Source organism: Papaver somniferum, chromosome 9, assembly GCF_003573695.1.
Source record: "Papaver somniferum cultivar HN1 chromosome 9, ASM357369v1, whole genome shotgun sequence".
In the NCBI taxonomy this organism is placed as follows: domain Eukaryota; kingdom Viridiplantae; phylum Streptophyta; class Magnoliopsida; order Ranunculales; family Papaveraceae; genus Papaver; species Papaver somniferum.
In genome coordinates this window covers 140,007,024-140,028,747 of record NC_039366.1, presented here as the reverse complement: position 1 = coordinate 140,028,747, position 21,724 = coordinate 140,007,024, and the positions used below count along the sequence as shown (strand labels likewise).

General features: G+C 36.5%; 3 protein-coding genes across 3 annotated transcripts in view; 2 read left to right on the top strand and 1 right to left on the bottom strand.

The window, feature by feature from the left end:
- The window catches only part of LOC113312635, a 5,040-nt gene extending 2,620 nt beyond the window's left edge, over positions 1-2,420 (top strand). The window contains exon 2 of the mRNA XM_026561373.1: positions 2,293-2,420. Coding sequence (XP_026417158.1) covers positions 2,293-2,420 — 128 coding nt within the window. The remainder of the gene's footprint in view (positions 1-2,292) is intronic.
- A 1,161-nt stretch (positions 2,421-3,581) lies between these two features.
- LOC113309516 (protein transport protein SEC24-like) lies at positions 3,582-8,679 on the top strand. Its single transcript, XM_026557947.1, has 14 exons — positions 3,582-3,909; positions 3,982-4,047; positions 4,632-4,685; positions 4,788-4,972; positions 5,110-5,296; positions 5,448-5,593; positions 5,670-5,824; positions 5,985-6,066; positions 6,148-6,263; positions 6,821-6,916; positions 7,003-7,126; positions 7,412-7,689; positions 7,844-8,058; positions 8,160-8,679. The coding sequence occupies exons 1-14, from the start codon at positions 3,582-3,584 to the stop codon at positions 8,369-8,371; spliced, it is 2,244 nt and encodes a 747-aa protein (XP_026413732.1). The 3' UTR covers positions 8,372-8,679.
- A 771-nt stretch (positions 8,680-9,450) lies between these two features.
- LOC113309518 (40S ribosomal protein S25-2-like) lies at positions 9,451-11,120 on the bottom strand. Its single transcript, XM_026557948.1, has 3 exons — positions 10,945-11,120; positions 10,688-10,822; positions 9,451-9,779 (listed from the first exon to the last, which is right to left on the bottom strand). The coding sequence occupies exons 1-3, from the start codon at positions 11,020-11,022 to the stop codon at positions 9,666-9,668; spliced, it is 327 nt and encodes a 108-aa protein (XP_026413733.1). The 5' UTR covers positions 11,023-11,120; the 3' UTR covers positions 9,451-9,665.
- Positions 11,121-21,724: the final 10,604 nt, after the last annotated feature.

The window sequence follows — 21,724 nt, the reverse complement described above, 5'->3', positions numbered from 1 at the left end:
TGTCCACCACCTCCGCCGCCCACCACCACCAATGGCCACAACTGCCACCACCGCCAACCACCACCACTGTCCACCACCAACCACCACCGTCGCTAACCAGCACCGCCATTTTCCTCCACCATCGTCGTCAACCACCGCTGCCGCCAACCACCACCACCGACAACCAGCACCACTGTACACCACAGACAACCACCACCACTACCAACCACCGCCACCAACCACCACCACTTTCATCCACCGCCACCAATCACCACCAGCAACCACCACCTCCACCACCATCATCTAGAGGCAACTTGCTGAAAGTTGTCTCCAAATCTGGAGGCAACTTGCTGAAGTTTTCTTCAATAATGGAGGCAACTAGCTCAAGTTGTCTCCACATATGGAAGCAACTGGGACAAGTTGTCTCCAACTTATGAAAAATATACACAAAAAATGAACCCGACGTGAGTCGAACACGCATCATCTGACATGGAGTCAGTCATGCTACCATTGCACCACAGGTTTGTTAATGCAAAATGACATACAAAATCACATCCAATTAGATATACTACAACTACTGATGTATAAAACTACACAGATGTTCATGGTCTGTAACATATACATACCTAGTAGTTTGCGCGCATCCAACACAAGTTCATATTGTCTCTCGCAATTACCCCCACCACAACTCAAACCACCACCAGACAACACCATATCCTCCATCTCTGCTACTGTAACTCATATTGAGTTCCTGCTGAACTTCCTAAGTATTCATTTATCCTCTTGACTTTAAAGCATGAGCATCAGCAATACAACCATCATCAGCAACTCAACACAACAGCTACTTTAAGATATATGTATAAGATAATTTCAGATGAATGAATGGACCCAAAAACATAACCAAGTTTCCTCCAAACTGGAATCAACTAGCTCGAGTGGCCTCCAATCTGGAATCAACTAGCTCAAGTTGCCTTCAAAAGTGAAAGCAACTTTCTCAAGTTGTCTCCAAAAAAAGGGAGCAACTATCTCAAGTTGTCTCCAATAGCGGAAGCAACTTGGTCAAGTTGTTTCCAATAGTTTGACGCACCCTACACAAGTCCACTGCAACAACCCACTACTTCTAACACAACAAACCACCTCCACTGCAACATCCACTACCACCACCACTGGTGCAAACAAATCAAATTGGAAGCTCAACAACCTGCAATATCATCTTCTCGGCCTCTTAACATCAACATAACCAATGCACGACCATCAACGTGGAATTGATCAACGTCCTTGAACTCTGTATGTAATCAAAAACAGATTCAAGACAAAGCATTAACATCAACATCACCTGCATGTTCACTAATCACCGCCACAACCGCTGCCACCAGACTCCAATTACAGGTATAACTCCAATTACATAACAATACTAAATAGAAGCCAATAATCAACCATGGCCGCGACACAGTCAATACACATCTATATATTCCTTCCTGCCAATGAATTCAACTCGAGAGAAATTAATACAAGCCTTTTATTGTATTTCTCCTTCTTCATGTTGTTGTTGCCTGTAGAGAAATGTGAGAAAAAGAATTTGTTGCAGCCATGAACACCATTTTCCCTCATTCAAACCATATCTGATTCTCTGTGAGTCTCAATCTCGCAACCATAGCAGCAACATCTCATTCCTTCATTTGTTTTGTTATCCCAAAAATCACCCAGAACACCACCAACTCGAACTCAAAACCAAACCAATCAACACCCATTTGACCACCAAACACCGCCAGCAACTGCCATCTCATAACTGAGCCCTATACATCCACCATACAAATCCATTTAACCTTATTTGAATATGCTACCTGAGAACCCATTCTGCACTTGATTTTTGTCTTGAAATTCCACCTCATAATTTGAATCTGACCTTTGTAATGTAAAAATCACCATTACACAATCGATTTGCATCGATCCATGAAGAATCCATCTCCATTTGATAAATCTGTGCAACAAAGATCGAAAATTTTCAGAAATTGAAACCTTACACTCTAAATTGCTGGATCTGAAAAATTAGTTTCTGATTTGATTTTTAATTTCAAATCTCTAAATCATACCTTAGTTTTCATTTTTATCTGGAAAAGGAAGTTGTTGTTGTTGAAACGATGGTGTCCGTCATTGTAACGGTGGTGGTGGTGTTGATTTCTCGCTGAAGATTGTTTTCTCGTTGATTCCTCACCAGATCTAAGTTTTGAAGACTATTTTCTCGTTGATTTGCAGATTAGTTTTGTATCTAAATCAAAATCGATTATTTAAGAGTTGGGTGTGGTGCTATAGGTGGTGGTTTAAGTAGTGACGAAGCTGATAATGACAGCAATGAAGATGGTGGTGGCGGAGGCGAAGATGGTGCTGGTGGTGAAACGATGAAGATGTGTCGGTTCTTCTATTGGTTTTTCTCCGAGTGAGATATAAAGAAGAAGTCCGAATATAAGATACAAAGGTTAAAAAGGGGATTAGGTGAATTATTTTTTGGTTCGTAATTTCAATTATGCCATTAGGGGTATTTGTAAAAACTCATAAGGGTATATGTGATAGCCCATGGATAGTAGGGGTGATTATAACATTCCCACATTGACTCATGGTTCCGAAAATACCGATAGTATCCAAAACACCCTATTAATATATCACTAAAATCTGTCATCATTTTTTATAGAAGGAAAGAAAAGAAGAAAACACGTGAAGTATGGAGCTCGCCGAATCTTTCATGGCACTGGGCTAGTGCAAAACGTTGGTGGTCTGCTTGATTTTTTTTTTTTTTAATAAGCAATAAACAGATAGTTACATATGTCCAACCCAATGGTTCTTACATAGAGAACCCATGAGCCAGATAGGGGTACAGACCAAGCCATATGGTTAATATTTATTTCAGCCCATTGAGCTAGATCGCGAGCAACTCCATTTGCAAAACGGTTAACAAATACAAAGGATATAAACTTAAACTTGGAAATCAAGGTTTTAATATCCTGCACCAGACAATGGGTTCTCTGATATCCCATGAAGGTCTTCTTGTTAATTTGCTCCAAAATAGCTAATGCGTCACTCCCAACAATAATTCGATCAAGTCTTTTCTCCAAAGCCGCTATCAAAGCATCTCTAATTGCTCGAGTCTCTGATTCTTCTGCAGAAAAATAAACCAAATAAGTTGACTGAGCATACACAAATATATAGTTCGAGTCTCTAAAGATGAAACCAATTCCTCCATTCGTAGAATTTGGGATCCAAGCCTCATCGGTATTAATTTTGGTCCAATCCTTAGGTTGAACCACCTAAAGGTGAAGCTGGTCTGCTTGAGTCAATTCTAGCCCCCCCAGCAACTCCGAGCGTGCACTAGCACACAAAAAGTACACAAAATTACGCAATCAGAAAAAAAAAAAGAATCCTAGTAATTTACAGTCGTGTTTTACGCTCTGTCAAAAGTCGTCAACCAACCCAAATCTTGATTTCTTAATTTGGAAATAAACTAAATTCGACAAAACCCAAAACCTAAAATTGAATTTTGATCTTCCACACAGAGAAGAAAAAAGAAAACGAAGAAGGTGGTCCTGATCTGAATTCATCATTCAATCATGGCGATAAGAGCGACGGTATCTAGATTTCCAATAGATGCTGATGCTCAAGAAGCAAGTGGATTACCATGGGGTGTTACAGTATCACCATTTTCACTTACAGATGAAAATGGTATTGCTCCTGTTTATGGTAACGAAGGTCATCTTCTACCAAGGTGTGAGAATTGTTGGGCTTATTTCAATACTTATTGTGAATTAGAACAATGGGCATGGAATTGTTCTCTTTGTGGTACTTTGAATGGTCTTACTTCTCAAGCCATTGCTCGTTATTCGCATCCTCAATCCTGTGCTGAAATGATGTCTTCTTTTGTAGATCTCGAAATTCCAGGTAATCCTCATTTCAATTTCAATTGTATTTGTTTCCGTTCAATTTGATTTACTGATTATGGGGAATTTGTAGTCGATGGATCTGAAGAAGAAGCTATGCAAGCTCGTCCAGTTTATGTTGCAGCTGTGGATTTGTCTTGTAAGTTTTCATTTCATTATTTTTTTTCTATTAAGGTGATTAGATGTTAAACTAGTAAACAGTGTCGCAGTGGATGCTGAGTTGACTTAATTCCAACTGATAATGCAGTGAATTGGAAGAAGTGGTAGTGAAATTGTAGTTTCCTACTTACATACTTCTTACATAGGGGACATAATTCACCCCAAGAGGGCCTCCAGGGTTGGCCCATGATGTAGGTGTATTGTGTTACTGATAGAAAGTTGATTATGAATTAGCTGATTTAGATACTTCGCCTCTTTGAATTGTTATGATTTTTTTGGTTAGCGATGCTATTTTACTTGTGTATTATGTCTTGTAAGAACAAGGCTATGTGATGTAATCATAAAGAAGTAATATTTCGTTCATGAAACTAAATAATCGGATAACTTTGTGGGTGATTGTTTTCTTATGGTGGTCACCATAATATCTACTATGAATTGTTTACGTCAATAAACTGATGGGTCAGTATTTTTTGATTGATGCTTAATTGACGAGTAGTACTGCGTAGTTCACAGTACTTAACAAAACTAGGAATGGGAGGCTAACATTTTTAAACTTCTCCACAGCATCTGAGGAGTTCGTGGAACTTACGAAAAGTGCTCTATTAGCAGCTTTGGAAGGTAAGTGATTGTTTTGATCAGTTACTGTAATTTTACTGTAACTCTACGATTTTTGTTTGAAAGGCTAAAATCCTCTTTTTGTTTTCTTGAAAATGTTGGCAGCTCTTGCACCAGGTTCTCTGTTTGGGCTTGCTACGTTCAGCCATAAACTGGGATTATATGATGTTCAAGGGCCTATTCCAGTTGTTAAGAACATTTTTATCCCTCCAGAGGTGGTGGACGGGGAGCCAGTCACACCACCAATTGAGCTAGAAGATGTCATGCCCCTGCTATCTTTTCTCGCTCCTGTATGTTATTTCTAGCGCATAGTTACTAATTTTGTTTTATTTTCACTTGAAAATGGACATCTGGTACATCAGGTCATGATGCAATTGGTGGGAAGGCATTTTAGTGATAGTATATAAAACATTTGTTCTGAAAACAGGTAGAAACTTGCAAGGACCGCGTTGCTGCGGCTCTGGAAACATTAAAACCAACTACTTCCTGGGAAAGGAGCACAGCCGCGGGGCAAGGTGTGGAAGGTGTTTTTCTAGGAGGCCGAGGTTTTGGAGTAGCAATGGAAACACTTCTAAACTACCTTGGATCAGAATATGGAAATACATTTGCATTAGGTATGATAACATCCAAATGCACCTCATATAGCATCAAAGGGTTGTAAGCTCTCTTGAGATGGTCTCTGGAGATTAAATATTTTATTTAATCCCGTTAACGGACATATTATATAATCTGAGTGGCATTTCCTTTTCCTGCTTTGAAATGCAGCTAGGATTTTTGCGTTCCTGTCTGGTCCTCCCGACTTTGGAGCTGGGCAATTAGATACAAGACGGTACGGTGAGCAGTACGCTAGCAAAGGAGAGGATGCGGACCGTGCTTTACTTCCTGAGCAAACACCTTTCTACAAAGAGCTGGTAAGATAGGTTTTGTGAAAAGCTGTTTATTTTCTAGAAGTTGTCGTATATGTTTATGCTGACCATTTTTGTGCAGGCTGCTGTTGCTGTTCAATCAGGTGTTTGTGTCGATATTTTTGCTGTTACAAATGAATATACAGACTTGGCATCTCTTAAATTTCTTAGTATTGAAAGTGGCGGATCTCTGTTTTTGTATTCCAATACGGATGATTCAACTCTTCCTCAGGACATGTAAGCTTTTACTTCACTAGATAAATTCAAGTCCATATCACTACAATAATATGCAAGTTTGTGACTGAAAGTCTCATTTCAAATGTAAGCTACTGAAGAAGGCCGGTTATAATGTAGCAGTCCAACTCATTTGAATGATTGTCATGTGATTCTATTGCAGGTACCGGATGTTGAGTCGTCCATATGCATTTGGTTGTGTGCTTCGATTGAGGACATCTACCGAATATAAATCTGGTCATTCTGTATGTTCTTCCACTTAAGCTGTGCTGGATTTTCGTTGTGCTCGTCTAATATGGAATTAATCTTTGTGTTTATTTTTGCAGTATGGTCATTTCTTCCCAGATCCTCAGTACGAAAATGTTCAACACATTATCTGTTGTGATTCGTATGCAACTTATGCTTATGATTTTGAGTTCGCCAATAATGTGGGCTTTTCAAGGTATATCTCATTGTAACACTAGGTTTGTTGGGTATTCATTCCTGCTTATTCCTCAGGCTTGACAATTGACAGAAGCAGTCATATGTTTCCAATTGCTATTGCTTGACTGGTTTACGTGCCTAAAAGTGCATATCAGTTAGTTCCATAAGATTGAGCCAGATAACATTTAAATGATGAGTTTAGCTAAATCATACTTGAGGCCACTATACATTGTTTCCTACAACTAATTTCTTTTAGCCACCCTTGCTGCGGGTGAGATTGTCTGTATCATGCTTCACCTATAACTCTGATTGACTTCATTAGCTAATAGAAGTTGAGCTGGAACGAAGAGGGTAGACTGTAACACAATTAGCTCTTTCTGAATATCTGATGTGTTACTTTTAGACCGTAAGTTGTAGCTGGTTCTATATTTTAGGAATCCATTTTCTTGGGAAATATATCAAATTGGTTGCATTTATGGTAGATGAGACTAATTTTCGCCTAACTTCAGGTATACTCTAAAGCATGTTACGATGATTTTGAATAGCTAGATGAAATCTGAGTTTGTGCTTTTGCAGACATTCAGAGCCTCCTGTTGTGCAGATTGCCTTCCAATATTCTGTTGTTGTGCCACCAGCAGAAACGTCAAATTCAAAATTAATCTCTTCAAGTAGGTATGAAGTATGATAAACCTCGCTTGGTAATGTCAGTGCATGTCAACTTTTATTTGTTTCAATGAGTATGATTTACTTTTATGCAGGCCCAGCTATTCCGTCCAAAGAAGATTGAGGATACGAACTTTACAATTTGGGACTGCTAAAAATTTTAATGAGTTGTATGACAGTGTAGATTCTGAAGTCATTCTCTCTATACTTGTTCACAAGGTATTTTATTCTGCTTTCTTTTGATTTGTCCAAAACTCTCAACCAGTAAACATTGTTTAAAGTACTCACTTCAGAGTCCATACTCATAAGCTGGTCCTAGTGCTAATAGATAGGGTTGACCCGGTTCTGGTAAAAGTCTCTCTTGCTATTCCCCTGAGTTGCTCCACAATTGCAGCCCTTTTAGAAGCAGAAGATAATTGTCCACATTCGACGAACAGCTAAGTTTGATCAACTAACTCGTGTTTTTTTTTTCTTTTTTGTTATTTGCCAACTTTTGCACTTTAGGTTATATTAGCTTCTTTGGAGCAAGGAGTTCGTGAAGGCAGGGGACTACTCCATGATTGGCTTGTAATCCTTACAGCTCAATATAATGATGCTTGCAAACTATTTCCCTCCCAAAATGGAGCTTCAACAGTTTCTCAAGTTGATGTAGCCTTCTCTCAATGTCCACAGTTACAGTCTTTACCTCGCCTTGTATTTGCTTTACTCAGAAACCCTCTTTTACGCTTCCATGAAGAAGGCGTTCACCCAGATTACCGTATATACCTACAATGTCTTTTCAGGTACGAGTTATATAAAACATCATATCCTCTAGGCTTAGTGGTTTTGGCATTCTTCTGTTTTTCTAGCTTTCTTAGCATACATCCCTTTTCGTCTAACATATTGGAGTTCTGGAATCTAGCTTTAACAAATTGATTAATTATGCTTCCAATGCAGTGCACTGGACCCAAGTTCGCTCAACCGTGCCGTCTATCCTGTATTGACATCGTTTGCCACCCCAGACAAGCTAGCATATCCACGTCACTCACTGAGTCGTGCTGCACTGTTAACCAGTGGAAGTCCAATATTTTTCCTTGATTCTTTCACAACCTTGATCGTATATTACTCTTCAACTGCAGACCCTTCGCTTCCCTTTCCTCCTCCCCATGATTGTGAGTTTCTTTTTTCCATAGTCCTTTCTTCTTCAAGATCAGTGTGATGTGAGTTTTGACATTTCTACTACGTTGCTAAGAAGAGTTGTCTTTTGCTGCAGGTTTATTGCGAACCACAATTAACAAATTGAAACAGGAGAGAAGTATCACGCCAAAGCTCATGTTTATAAAGGGAGGGCAAGATGACGCTACTGCATTTGAGAATCATCTAATTGAAGAACAGGATGTTGATGGAAATGGGCTAACTAGCATAATGGGTTTTGTTTCATTCCTCGAAGAGATTACTCACAATGTGTTAGAATACATGAAATAGAATGCTGCACCACATACCAAACCACACATGTAACATCAAATATAGGTTTCTCTAAAACCCCAATTTGCTGATCCATTACGATCAAGAAGGGGAGAAGGATTTTGTATGAACTTCTTAAATTTGTAGTGTAGGTTCTGAAAGGATTATAGGTCATGACAGGAGTCTTTTAATAGCTGTAGTCTAAGGTGCTGAAGCTAATCTCTGGGAGCAGCTTACCATTTCTTTTCTTTTTGTTGTAAATTTGCTGAGGTACGGTTTTCTTATGCGGATATCATTCTTTACCTCCACGCACAAGTGGAATTTCTGCAGAATTTGATTAGAAGAAAGAAGAGGATGAACTCTAGGAGAAAGTAGCATATGGTGTTTTAACTTTCGTTCGATATGACCAGCATATATCTGGAGGTGGTAGTTGCCGTAAAATATGGATCTGGTGTGCTAAGGAGGTGGAGGGAAGTGTTGTAAAGTATGTATGGCGTTGTGGCATAGAGGGAGGGAGAGGGAGGGAGATGTATTTGTTCTAGTTATTAGCTAGATACCAACCCCTTCACGCATGGAAACAAAATCGTAAAGAGAACAAAGAGATTCAATTTGTGAGCTGAGCAGACCAAGCACGATTTATTTCTGATCAATGACTATAGAAGAAGACAAGAGAAAATTAACGCATATGATCTGTTTAATGCGATTGCCATTGTCACGAACAGCAAGCAGCAACTGCGTCTTACACCACACCAACCGCCATTGTCACGAACAGCGAGCAGAGCAGCAACTGCGTCTTACACACCAACCGAGCAAGGTTCAATTTGTAGCAAACCACATGCAAAAGCTTCCCACTCAGCACATCTCTTAAAATCTGCCAAGATCCTTGACTAGAATATGTGCCTATTAACTGGGGTACCAAAACGTTTTTTATGCAACTTACCCCATCGATACATTTTATAGCTAAAGAAATTAGAGACTATTAGCAAGTTTTTTGACAAAAAATCACCACCGTAGTTTTAGTTGAAAAGACTAAAAGAACCAAGTACATTTTTTTTGAAGCATAAAAGAACTATTTACTACCAGGTTGGGCATGAAACCAATTGGAAACATAATATACCAGCATATGCTCATTTGAAAGAGAGAGAAGCACAATTCAAACAAACAAAGAAAGTCATTTTCAACTAAAAGAAGGTACAATATTAAGTTATCATTACCAGAGAAACGAGATCTTGAAATCTAGAGAAGAAAAATAACAGCTAGTCCATGACAAGTCTGTGAAACTGAAACTAACAATGCAACTATAATTATCGTTCATCTAGGTATTAGTGGCTCTGGTGTAAATCTGCTGACTGGCATGAGAAGATACCATCCTGATGAGACCTTTTGCCGTCAAATCCTTGATTGCTCTTCTAGCCAAAGATCCATTAATCTGAATAGAGGGCAAAAAGTGAGAAGAGATTTCACCATTCAACAGTATCATGAGCTTGTAGTCATGACAGCGTTGTAACAAAATATAAACCTAAGCTACGGAGAGCATAGTGAAAATGACTCAGAATAGACATTAAACATACTACGAGCTATTGCAAAGGCTTTGATAAACATAATGTACAACTGAGAAACTTGAATAACTAATAAGGATGAAAGAGAAAATTGTAAGACAACCAGCGATGTTGCAATGCCAGATTACGCAAACATTTTTCTTACAAACCGGCAACAAGCTACAATTGAACATCACCATACTATTAACATTTTTTTTGGAACAAACATCGAAGTACTACGAGTGAAAACTTATACAGAGTGCTACGAATTCAATTAGCATGACAACACCCAAAAATAGATCACATAATAACTTTATTTATCAAATAATCTAGGAGTACAGTTCCAAAGAAATTAGTTAATTCTTATAACTCCACATATCAACAATCTTAGAGACGAATGGTAAGCTAGATGACACCATGTCAATAAATCCAGATTATAAAACAGTGGTGCCTCCCCACAAAAACAACCATCCTCCCAACAAAATGTTCTTTTCACTAAAGATCATTTAACTATGCATACAAAGTGGAGATTATATAAAGTTTCAATTCAAAAGAAAGCCTAGTCATTGACAATCTGAGACACACAAATAAGCTAGATGACCCAAATGTGTAAAAACGTTATATTCACTAACAATAGCATAGTTATACACACACAGAGTCAAAGTAACACAAAGACACAATCAATAATGCTGTAAATTATTATCAGTAAGCTAAAAATATATACTCCATATGAAATTATAACGTTCTAAAACCTAAGTATCAACTAAAAAGAGTCCATGAGTTCGAAAATTCATCATACCCTCAATCTGTCGGACAATACTGAGGGAGTGATAAGCTTGTATTTGGGAACTTCAGTAAGAAGTTTGTCATAACTAGCTTGATCAAACAACACCATGTTGTTCACCTTCTCCTTTTGCTTTCCCTTACTCCATTTCTGAAAACGGAAAACAACAAACCATAAACTTAACTCATCAAAAAACCAGTAATAACCATACAAAAAGACCATAATAATATCACGAATCCCAGGATTTATGCACATATTTAACTCATTCTTACCTTCTTCTTCTGCTTTCCTCCACCTGATTTGGCAGGCTTGGATGATGGTGGAGGTGCCTTCTCCTTCTTCGGTGCCATGTTGCAAGATGACTTCTCGGATTAGGGTTTTGGACGGAGAAGATGAAACTGCGGCCGCGTTTGGAGAAGAGTTTTCTTTAGAATCCTCAAACAGAACAAATAGGTTTCATAAAAATATTAGGGTTTCGGTTTTCGTTACAAGTCTCTAATGTACGCCGGGGTGCTGATGCGCTCGAATGTTAAGGGCACCCGCTTTAGGCAAGATTGCTATAGGGGGTCACCAATATTGCTTGGGGGTGATACCAAAGTCTATTAAGCATTGGATTGGTTTACACCCCCTAGTGTAGCACAGATTAGGGTAACAGGGATAGGTTTAAGTTTCGTCAGAAACTAAATAGAAACTAATTCTAGGATCAAGATTCTAAAGGTAAAGATTGATAATCAATTTTGATGATAAAAATAATAATAAGATGTGTTCTTGTAAACAAGAGACCTAACCTTTATATAGGCTTACATGAGCTGATAAAAGGAAAGAGTTTAACGAAAATTAGAAAAGGAAATACTTGCAAAGCAAACAAACTTAAACTGACGTAAGGGATCAACTGTCATAGTTGATCCATAAGCATGGGATCAACTGTTAAAGTTGATACAGAAGAAAAGGATCAACAACCGTTGTTGATACAGAGAAAGATGTACTACATCAGTCCTCCCTTCTTGAAAAAAACTCGTCCTCGAGTTAATGAATAGAAAGAACGTCATTCTCTCCATGAATAGTAAAAATTTCCTGCACATTGAATATATCAGAGATGTTCCAATTTGATGGAAGATTTATAACATATGCATTATCACTGATTTTCTTCAAAATCTTGAATGGTCCATATTTCTTCATCTTGGTATTGTTGTAAGTACCAGTAGGAAACATTTCCTTTCTCAGATGAATCAAAACCAATTCTCCTTCATCAAAAGTCTTAAGTCTTCTATGTTGATTTGCATCTTCCTTGTATTTGTTATTAGATTCTGCAAGCTTGGACTTAACTTCTTGATGTATGAGTGAAGCTTTCTCAACAAAGTTATCTGCCTTATCATTTGATTTACGCAGCTTGGGAAGCACCACTAAATCTAAAATATGATTAGGAACCTTAGAATAAACAATTTCAAAAGGTGTCTTACCTGTGGATCGATTGACTGAAGTATTATAAGCAAATTCCATGTTTGGGAGAAAATTATCCCATTGCTTCTCTTTTCCTCCAATAACTTTGGCTCTAATCAAATTTCCCAAATATCGATTGACCACTTCAGTTTGTCCATCTGTTTGAGGGTGAGCAGTGGTACTATACTGAAGTTTAGTTCCCAAACACATCCATAAAGACTTCCAAAAGTAGCTCAAAAATTTAGTGTCTCGATCAGAAGTAATTGTTTTGGGAATTCCATGCAAACGTACTACTTCTTTGAAAAATAAATAAGCAACATTGGATGCTTCAGTTGTTTTCTTTCATACTATGAAGTGAGCCATCTTTGAGTAACGATCAACAACTACCATAATAGAATCATTTCCCCTCACAGTACGTGGTATACCAAACACGAAATCCATGCTAATATCCACCCAAGGAGCTTCAGGAATTGGTAGAGGAGTATACAAGCCAGTGTTTTGAATATTACCTTTAGACTATTGACAAACCATGCATTTTTGTACTTACTTTTGAATGTCTCTTTTAATAGAAGGCCAAAAATAACGTTCTTCAACCAAAGCTACAGTTTTATCACGTCTAAAATGTACACCAAGGCCACTGCCATGTAATTCTTGGATGAGATGAAGACGTAGAGAACATTGTGGAATACATAAACGATTTCCTTTAAAGAGAAACCCTTATTGAATGAGAAAATCATCAACACTTCCTGTTGAAGAACCACACTTGTCCCAGAGTTACTTAAATTCTTTGTCTTCACTATATAAATCCTTTAAGAAATTAAAGGCTAAACTCTCATGTTTAAGAGTAACCAGAAGATGAGCTCTCCTACTCAAAGCATCAGCAATTTGATTAAGTTTTCCACTTTGATGTTTAATGGAAAAAGTATATTGGTTGATAGTAGATAACCATCTATCATGCATCCTATTGACCTTTCCTGAAGTTCTCAAAAACTTGAGAGCTTGATTATCAGTATTGACAACAAACTCACTGTGAATAAGATAAGGATGCCAATTCTTAAGAGCTTGAACAAGAGCAATTAATTCCGACTCATAAGTAGACCACTTCTTCCTTGTGTCTGAATTCTTTTCAATATAATATGCAACTGGATGTCCTTCATGAGATAACACGGCACCAATGCCAACAATAGAAGCATCACAATGAATCTTAAAAGGCTTATCAAAGTTTGGCATGGAAAGAACAGGTGCACTGCACAATTTTTCCTTAAGAAGATTAAAGCTTTTATCTGCTTCTTCAGTCCATTCAAAAGTATCACACTTCAAACAATCTGTCAAACCAGCTGCAATTGTACTAAAGTTTCTCACAAATCTTCTATAGAATGAAGCTAACCCATGAAAACTTCTTACTTCACGTATAGATGTTGGAGTAGGCCATTCCACAATTGCCTTAACCTTAGAATCATCCACATAGATACCACTATCTGACACAACATATCCCAAAAAAATAACTTTGTTTGTAAAGAATATGCACTTCTTTAAGTTCACATACAAAACATTGTCTTGTAGTGTTTAAAATCTCGAGATAAATGTGTAAGATGTTCCTCCTCATTGTTGCTAAAAATCAGTATGTCATCAAAATATACAATGACAAACTTTACAAGAAAAGGTTGGAGAACCTGATTCATGAGGCGCATAAAAGTACTAGGAGCATTAGATAAAGCAAATGTCATTACTAACAATTAATATAAACCTTCCTTAGTTTTGAATGTCGTTTTCCACTCATCACCTTCACGGATACGTATTTGATGATATCCACTACGTAAATCAAGCTTGCTAAAGACTTTAGCACCACAAAGCATATCAATCATGTCATCAATTATTAGTATATGAAACCTATATTGTATAGTAACTTTATTTAAAGCTCTACAGTTAATACACATACGATATCCACCATCTTTCTTGTCTACTGAAAAGGCTGGACTAGCACAAAGACTTTTGCTTAGTCTCATCAAACCTTTTTGTAACAAATCATCAACCTGACCTTGTAATATATCATGCTCTTTAGGAATTAATCTATAATGAGGTTGATTAGGAATAGAAGTTCCAGGAATGAAGTCTATCTGATGTTGTAGATCTCTTAATGGAGGCAAAACATTGGGTAACTCAGCTGGAAATAAGTTACTAAAAGAAGACAATAAATGTTGTACCTTGTCTGGAATTTCCACCATTGGTTTAGTAACTTCATGAGAGCTCAGGGAATGTGTATTCAAAGAATGAACAATTGTAGCCACCAACGCAGTAGTCTTCTTATCTGCTGGTTCTTTGAGTGAAGAAGAAGATTGTAAAGGCCACAAAACTTTGGTGAAACCGTCATGAACAAAGGTATAAATATTCTCATAACTATTATGAGCAGCACGAATATCATACTGCCATGGTCTTTCCAATAATAAACTTGTTGTTGTCATGTTAATTACATCACATAAAACATAATCTGAATAGCCAGGGAAAGAAAACTTCACCAAACATTGATGAGTGATCTGCTGAGTGGAAGAACTGTTTATCCAACCAACTGAATATGGTTTTGGATGAAGAGTAACAGGTAAATCAAGTTCTCAACTAGTTTGGCAGAAACATAGTTTTCTGTACTTCCACTATCAATAATCATGTTGCAAAGTTTCTCTTCAATGAGACAATGAGATCTGAAAATACTATGTCTTTGAGTATGACATGGTTCAGTGATTAAAACTGGTTGATTACTCCAAGGAAATCAGCATCATAAGTCTCATGTTCTTGAATATAAAGTAACTCATCATCTCCAAGAGCTTCTTTTTCTTGTGTTTCATTAATGTAAGCATGAAACTTGCGACAATTGCTAGAAGGTTGGCCAGTTTGGTTACACTTGTTACATCTATCTCCTCGAAATTTTGAATAAGGATTTGAGGGTTTAGATAACGGTGGAAATTTTTGTTGATTAGGATTACTTCTAGTATTTCGAACAAAATCCCGTTGTGGAGTAGCCTGAGGTAGCTTAGCAGATAATATATTCATTGTTAGAGCAGTTTCTAGAGGAACAGATGTAGATTGATGTTGCTGATACGTTTGGCTTGCACTTCTGTCATGTGGATCAACAACGACTGTGGATCCCTTTTCCCCTGGTAACCATAAGAGTTATATGGTCTGGCAGCTTTGTAAAAATGTTGATAACGAGCCTGTCTTGGATTTGCTTGGCGAGAAGTACTGAGCACACGCCTTTCAACCTTAAGAGCTTGTTGTATCGCTTCAACCATTGTAAAAGCTAATTGTGTCATCCCTTGTTGAATTAAATTGTTCAATCCATCTATAAAACGTGTAACTAATTGTTCTTCAGTTTCCTTCATTTGGTTACGAGCAACCAAACCATAGAATTCAGCTACATATTCGTCAACTAATTTAACTCCTTATCGACAGTTTTGAAGTTTGATAAACAATTGTTGCTTATAATATTTTGGTAAAATTTTTTCTCTTAATAAACGTCTCATGCGAGTCCATGTAAGTATAAGAGGTTTATGATACTTGTCTCGATTTTCACATAGTGTTTCCCACCAAGCTGCAGCTCCACCTTTCAATTTATAGGCTACCAGTTTTAATTTAGAAGAGTCAGGGACGTCCATGAACTTGAAGAAAGATTCGACTTCATAAAACCAATCCAGTAAACCTTCAATTTGTAAACCACCATGAAAACTAGGTATATCAGCCTTTAATTTGTATTCTGGTAGATTGCCATAAGAATTCATAGTAGAATTTAATCTCTTTTCATCCATCCACTTTTGTCTTTCAACTTTTTCGCTTTGGTCTTCTTCATCACTGTGGATAGTCACAGGAGTAAGTTTTTTGTTAAGAAAACCTTCTAAAGGATCATTATGTTGAAGATTATGGGAGATATCATCAGGAGTAGACTTATTCCTAACAAAAGAAGGCTTAACTTTCTTTGTTTCATCAACTTCTTTTTCCCCAGTTTTCTTCTCTCCATCTGTATCATCGACTAAATCAGGTATGTCTTCCTTTTCTAAACCAGTGTGTTTCAATAATTTGTTTATATACTCTCCATGGGATATCAACCTTGTTTCAATATATCCAAACTGCTTTTTAATACCATCTGTAAGATCTTTGATATCAGTTTTATTGGTATGAATAGAGGTTTGAATACTTTTCAAAAGTTCTGCGATTTCAGCTAGGGTAGGAGTTTTATCTGCCATTGAAAACTACAGAAGAAAAGAAATAAGGTTGATGAAATCTGCAAGGTTGTTGAAATTGTGCGGAAGCTGTGTAAGGATCTGTTTCTAGATAAAAACTAAAAATGATGTATCTGATACCAACTAGTGTAGCACAAATTAGGGTGACATGGATAGGTTTAAGTTTCGTCAGAAACTAAATAGAAAACTGATTCTAGGATCAAGATTCTAAAGGTAAAGATTGATAATCAATTTTGATAATAAAAATAATAAGAAGATGTGTTCTTGTAAACAAGAGACCTAGCCTTTATATAGGCTTACATGAGCTGATAAAAGGAAAGAGTTTAACGAAAACTAGAAAAGGAAATACTTGCAAAGCAAACAAACTTAAACTGACGTAAGGGATCAACTTTCATAGTTGATCCATAAGCATGGGATCAACTGTTAAAGTTGATATAGAAGAAAAGGATCAACAACCATTGTTGATACAGAGAAAGATGTACTACATCACCCCCAAGCAAATTGGTAACCCCTGCAGCAATGATAGCTTTATGATGTATGATTGTAGGATGATCAGTATTCTTGCTTCTTTACATCGGAAGGCGGTAAATGCTAAATTCTAGATTTTTGCATTTACTTTCCAGGAAGTTACATGATATGTTGCACGTCATAAGTTATTTTTTTCATTTGTCGTCAAAATATACTACTATGGACCCGTGTTATGTATCGATTGCGAAGGAAATTGGCCATGTCCGCGGCTAGTCCAAAAGAGGTCTCAATTAACTACTACAGAACTAAAATGACATGGTATATATACTAAGTATATGTACCATGTATACATACGTACCCCAAGCAGTTCATGTACTTTTTCTCTCATATGCAAATTCATAAACATTCCCAATAGCAATAGATATGCATACTCGGTATGCGTACCCTAATAGCGCGTTCGGATACAAATTTGCTTCTGACTTCTACTTCTCCAGAAGTAAAAGTCATGAGCAGAAGTCAGAAGCAAACATATTTTGCTTCACAAAAAGTTATTTTTTTTGCTTCTAAAAGTCATTTTAAAATTCTATATCCAAACAGACTTTTTACTTTTTGACTTATAAAAGTCAAAAAGTAACTTCTGCATGTGCATCCAAACGTGTTATAAACAGCTTGTGCACTGTTTTGCTTGGGAGATTTCTCAGAGACCAATATAAAAAAAAATAGTTTGTGAACAATAAATTTTTATAGACTAAGATTACGAAATATATATGAAATTTCATTGCTCGAATCATATTTCGAGAGTTTATACAAGACAATCTTGAACTCGAATTTATTTTTTGCAATATTAAATCTATTAAAATCATACGACATAGTTAAAATCATAGATGCAATGAGTAGATAGGATAAGTCAGTCATCACATACTTCTTGTTGATGAAGTTTTCGCGAGTGTATCCGTTTGTTCACCAGTTTTCAATTTTCGAAAATATTTGGTGATATCTGATATCCAACTACCATGCTCTAATCCTAGTTCGAGACTTGACTTTAGTAGAGTAGAAATCAAGATATAGTTTTGCACATATAACGATGACAACAAGCTTGAGATAGCAAAACTTGTGAGTTCGACCGAGCGATGCTCTAACAGTAACCATGCTAGGATGGATAACGAAGAATTTGATGAGAGCACAACTGTTGGTCACAAATCAATCATTGGAGTACAAATAAACATGATAAATACGTTTTTTCTCAAGCCCCTTTCCTGGTATTTTAATAATCTATTATCATTGTTTGGTTATATCGTTTTTTGTTTGAGAATTTTTCCGTGCAGCTTTAAAATCGTCTGTCATATTTGGATTGTTATGAACTTTAATTTTCTTCAAATTAGGAGTATGTTGCTTTTTGTGAACCTTAATTATGGTTTTGATTCTCAAATTAGTTTTTCCAAAATTCTTTATAATTCTAGAGATACCATCACCATTAGGATCTTTCAAGTATGAAGGTATTGTCTTGGAATGTGCAGGGATTTGGTAACAAGTAATACTAGGTATCACATGGGAGAATTAGTGATATCTAATGACCATGACATTATGTTTTTTTTCTGAAGCTAAGAATATAAATTAAAAAATGATTAAATACATCAATTTCCCTTATTATTGCTATGTTAATCGTATTTTTGTGTCTGGTAGTTTGTTATGTTTTGGAAAGATGCATAGTAACGAACATAATTGATTACAATCAAAATTTTATAATTCGCCTTGTTCAATTTGATGCTATAAGTGGATAAAATCTCTAGTATGCATGTATGGTGCTCTGGATGACGTAAGAATTGCTAAATAATATGATTATTCGACCAGGCTCTATGATAATCATCAATGCCCATGGGTAGTGATAGATGAGTTGAATTTCATCACCAGAAATGATGAGAAACTAGGAGTAATCTTGTTTGTCAAACTCAGCTTAATGAGGTGAATGCTCATCTTGATTTTATGGATTTACCTAGTATTAGGTTCATTCAAAACCCTTATACTTGGTCCAACATGAGAAAATGATTCTAGTATTATTTTGGAAAGTGGTCGTTCTCCTTATAGCTTGATAGGAAATCTTATTGGTTTAATTTTTTCCTAGTTATAAGGAGTGACCATTGCCTCGTTCTATTTGTTAGCTAGTACTAGGGATGATACTCCCACTATGGAACCATATATAGGTTTAATAAGTGTTGGATTAAATTTTTGATGAATGTTAAGCATATTCTTAGAGATCGAAACTGAGTTGAAACATATTTAGGATTAGTTGAAAATGATAAATAACAATAGTAATACTAATGAAAATCATAGTTTGATGAGAAACCTTGAGGAAAAATTAAAGTATCGATACAATGTACAACAAGATTTCTATATGCAAAGAGCTAAGAAGAATATCCTTGTTAGAGCATTGCTCGGTCGAACTCGCAACCGTTGTTATCTCAAGCTTATTTGTCAAGTTTAGTTGCCAAAACTATAAGTCTTGATTTCTAGTCCACTTATAGCTAATTCTCGGATTATGATAGTAAATGTAGTTGCGCTTTAGACTCCACGGCGTTCATCGAATGAAAACGAAGAACTACTCAAGGGAACTTGTGGAACTTCATCAACAAAAAGGTATGTGGAGACTTGAACTTATCTATCATTCAAAAGTCTATCTACTATATCTCCTATTTGAGACAAAAGTTGTATTGTTATATAGACTTCAATTATATACAGTTGTTATTTCGAGCCGAGTTTATCTCGCTTATCTATTTCTCGAAATATGTGTTGCTAAGCTTTCGCTTTAGCCAAGTTCATCTTTACTCGTGACGAAAGTCATGTTGATTATTTCAATAACTTGAAAACCGCTTTGATGATAATAGTTTGTGAATAACAACTATTTTAACATCCTCTAAGAAAGTTTCAATGATTGAAATGAGAGTTTAGAACAAGTAACCATATTTGGATATAAATATAGTGTGTTCTCACATTTGTGTAAAAGTCCAAAATCGGGAACATAAAGTATGTGTACCCGTACGCGTGTCGGCGATTGTTGGAAATCCGGGTAAGTATGCGTACCATACGCATACTGGCGGAAGTTTCACGTCCGTGAATTTCTGCTGGAGTTTGGAAGTAAAAACAAACTCAATCCGGCTACTTAAGTATGCGTACCCGTTTGCATACTTAAGCAGGTTACTTCTAAAATCGGTTTGTCCATGAACTAAAATATTTATATAATAAAGAATGCAATCTTTGCAAACCGTGGCTATAATGTTCATGAATTGATTCAAGTGAATCAAAATCGATTTCGCTTCGATTATGTCTTGTATACTTCTACGAGATATAAGTAATTTAACAACTCTCTAACTAGTTTCATTTGAGTCATTTGAACTAGTTATGGTGAAGATGATTAAGGTTGATATGAAAGTGCTCATATGGCTAACCATTGGTTAACTATTGTTGAACCGACTAAGTGTACAGTATACGTTTAGGTACGGTTACTCAAACCTAAATGAACGTACATTTCATTTGTGTATAACAAGATAAGTTCGATCTAACGGTTGAAAGATATTAGCTTGAATCTAATCAGGTTTTCATCTAACGGTGAATATTGAACGCTTTGTTACCAAGGTAACTTAGATTGCAAACTCTGATTTGAAATCTATATAAAGGAGAACTGTAGCAACTGGGAAACCTAATGCCCACACCTCCTGTGTGATACTAGTTGTATAAGCTAGAGTTGATTCTCCTTTAACCTTAGTTTTTTCACGAAACCATATAGGTTAACGACTTAAAGACTTCATTGGGATTGTGAAGCCAGACCCAACTATTTTCTTTGTAGTTGCATGATATGATCTTGCTGTTTTCTATCGTGTTTGAGTACAATCATAATATTGGCTTGAGATTTATATCTCCGATAGGCAAGATTGAAAAGTAGTCACAAACACCTTCGTCTCATCGTTTGTGATTCCACAATATCTTGTTTCGTTAATCGATTAAGATTAGTGTGAGGTGATTGATAATACTAGGTTGTTCTTCGGGAATATGAGTCTGGGTTATCAATTGGTTCCTGTTCACCTTGATTTATCAAAAGACAAAACAAAAACTCGTAGGTATATCTGTGGGAGACAGATTTATCTATTCAATAGACTTTTCTGTGTGATACAAATTTGTTTATCAAGTCTTCGACTTTGGGTCGTAGAAACTCTTAGTTGTGGGTGAGATTAGCTAAGAGAATCAAGTGCGCAAAATCCGACGTGGTTCAAGAGGCTAAGGAAAGCGATTGTACCTTGATCAGTGTGAGATTGATTAGGGCTCAACTACATTCCAGACTGAAGTTAGCTTTGTAGTAGGATAATGTCTGTAGCGGCTTAATACAATGTGGTATTCAAATATGGACTAGGTCCCGGGGTTTTTATGCATTTGCGGTTTCCTCGTTAACAAAACTTCTGGTGTTTGTGTTATTTCTTTTCCGTATTATATTTTGTTATATAATTGAAATATCACAGGTTGTGCGTTGAATCGATCAATTGGTAAACCCAACCTTTGATTGTTGATTAAAATTGATTGATACTTGAACATTGGTCTTTGAAACTGTTCAAGTTATTTCTCTTATATTCAATCAGGCTCGCAAATTCTCATTTGTTTGATTGCGTATTGAATTGAGAAATTGAGATATAACTCTTTGATATACTTTTCTTAAGAATGAGTCTGACAGTCTAGTTGATTCTCTTGAAAGTATATTGGAGTTAGTCCATACAGATTGCTAAGCGAAATATTGGGTGAGGTTGTTAGACCCCCACTTTTTCAATCCTTAGTTTTGATAATGAAAACACTATATACTTTCATGATAAGGTAAAACATAATGGAAGCACTACATACTCTCTTGATAAATATTTTTTTTTTTTAGGGGGGG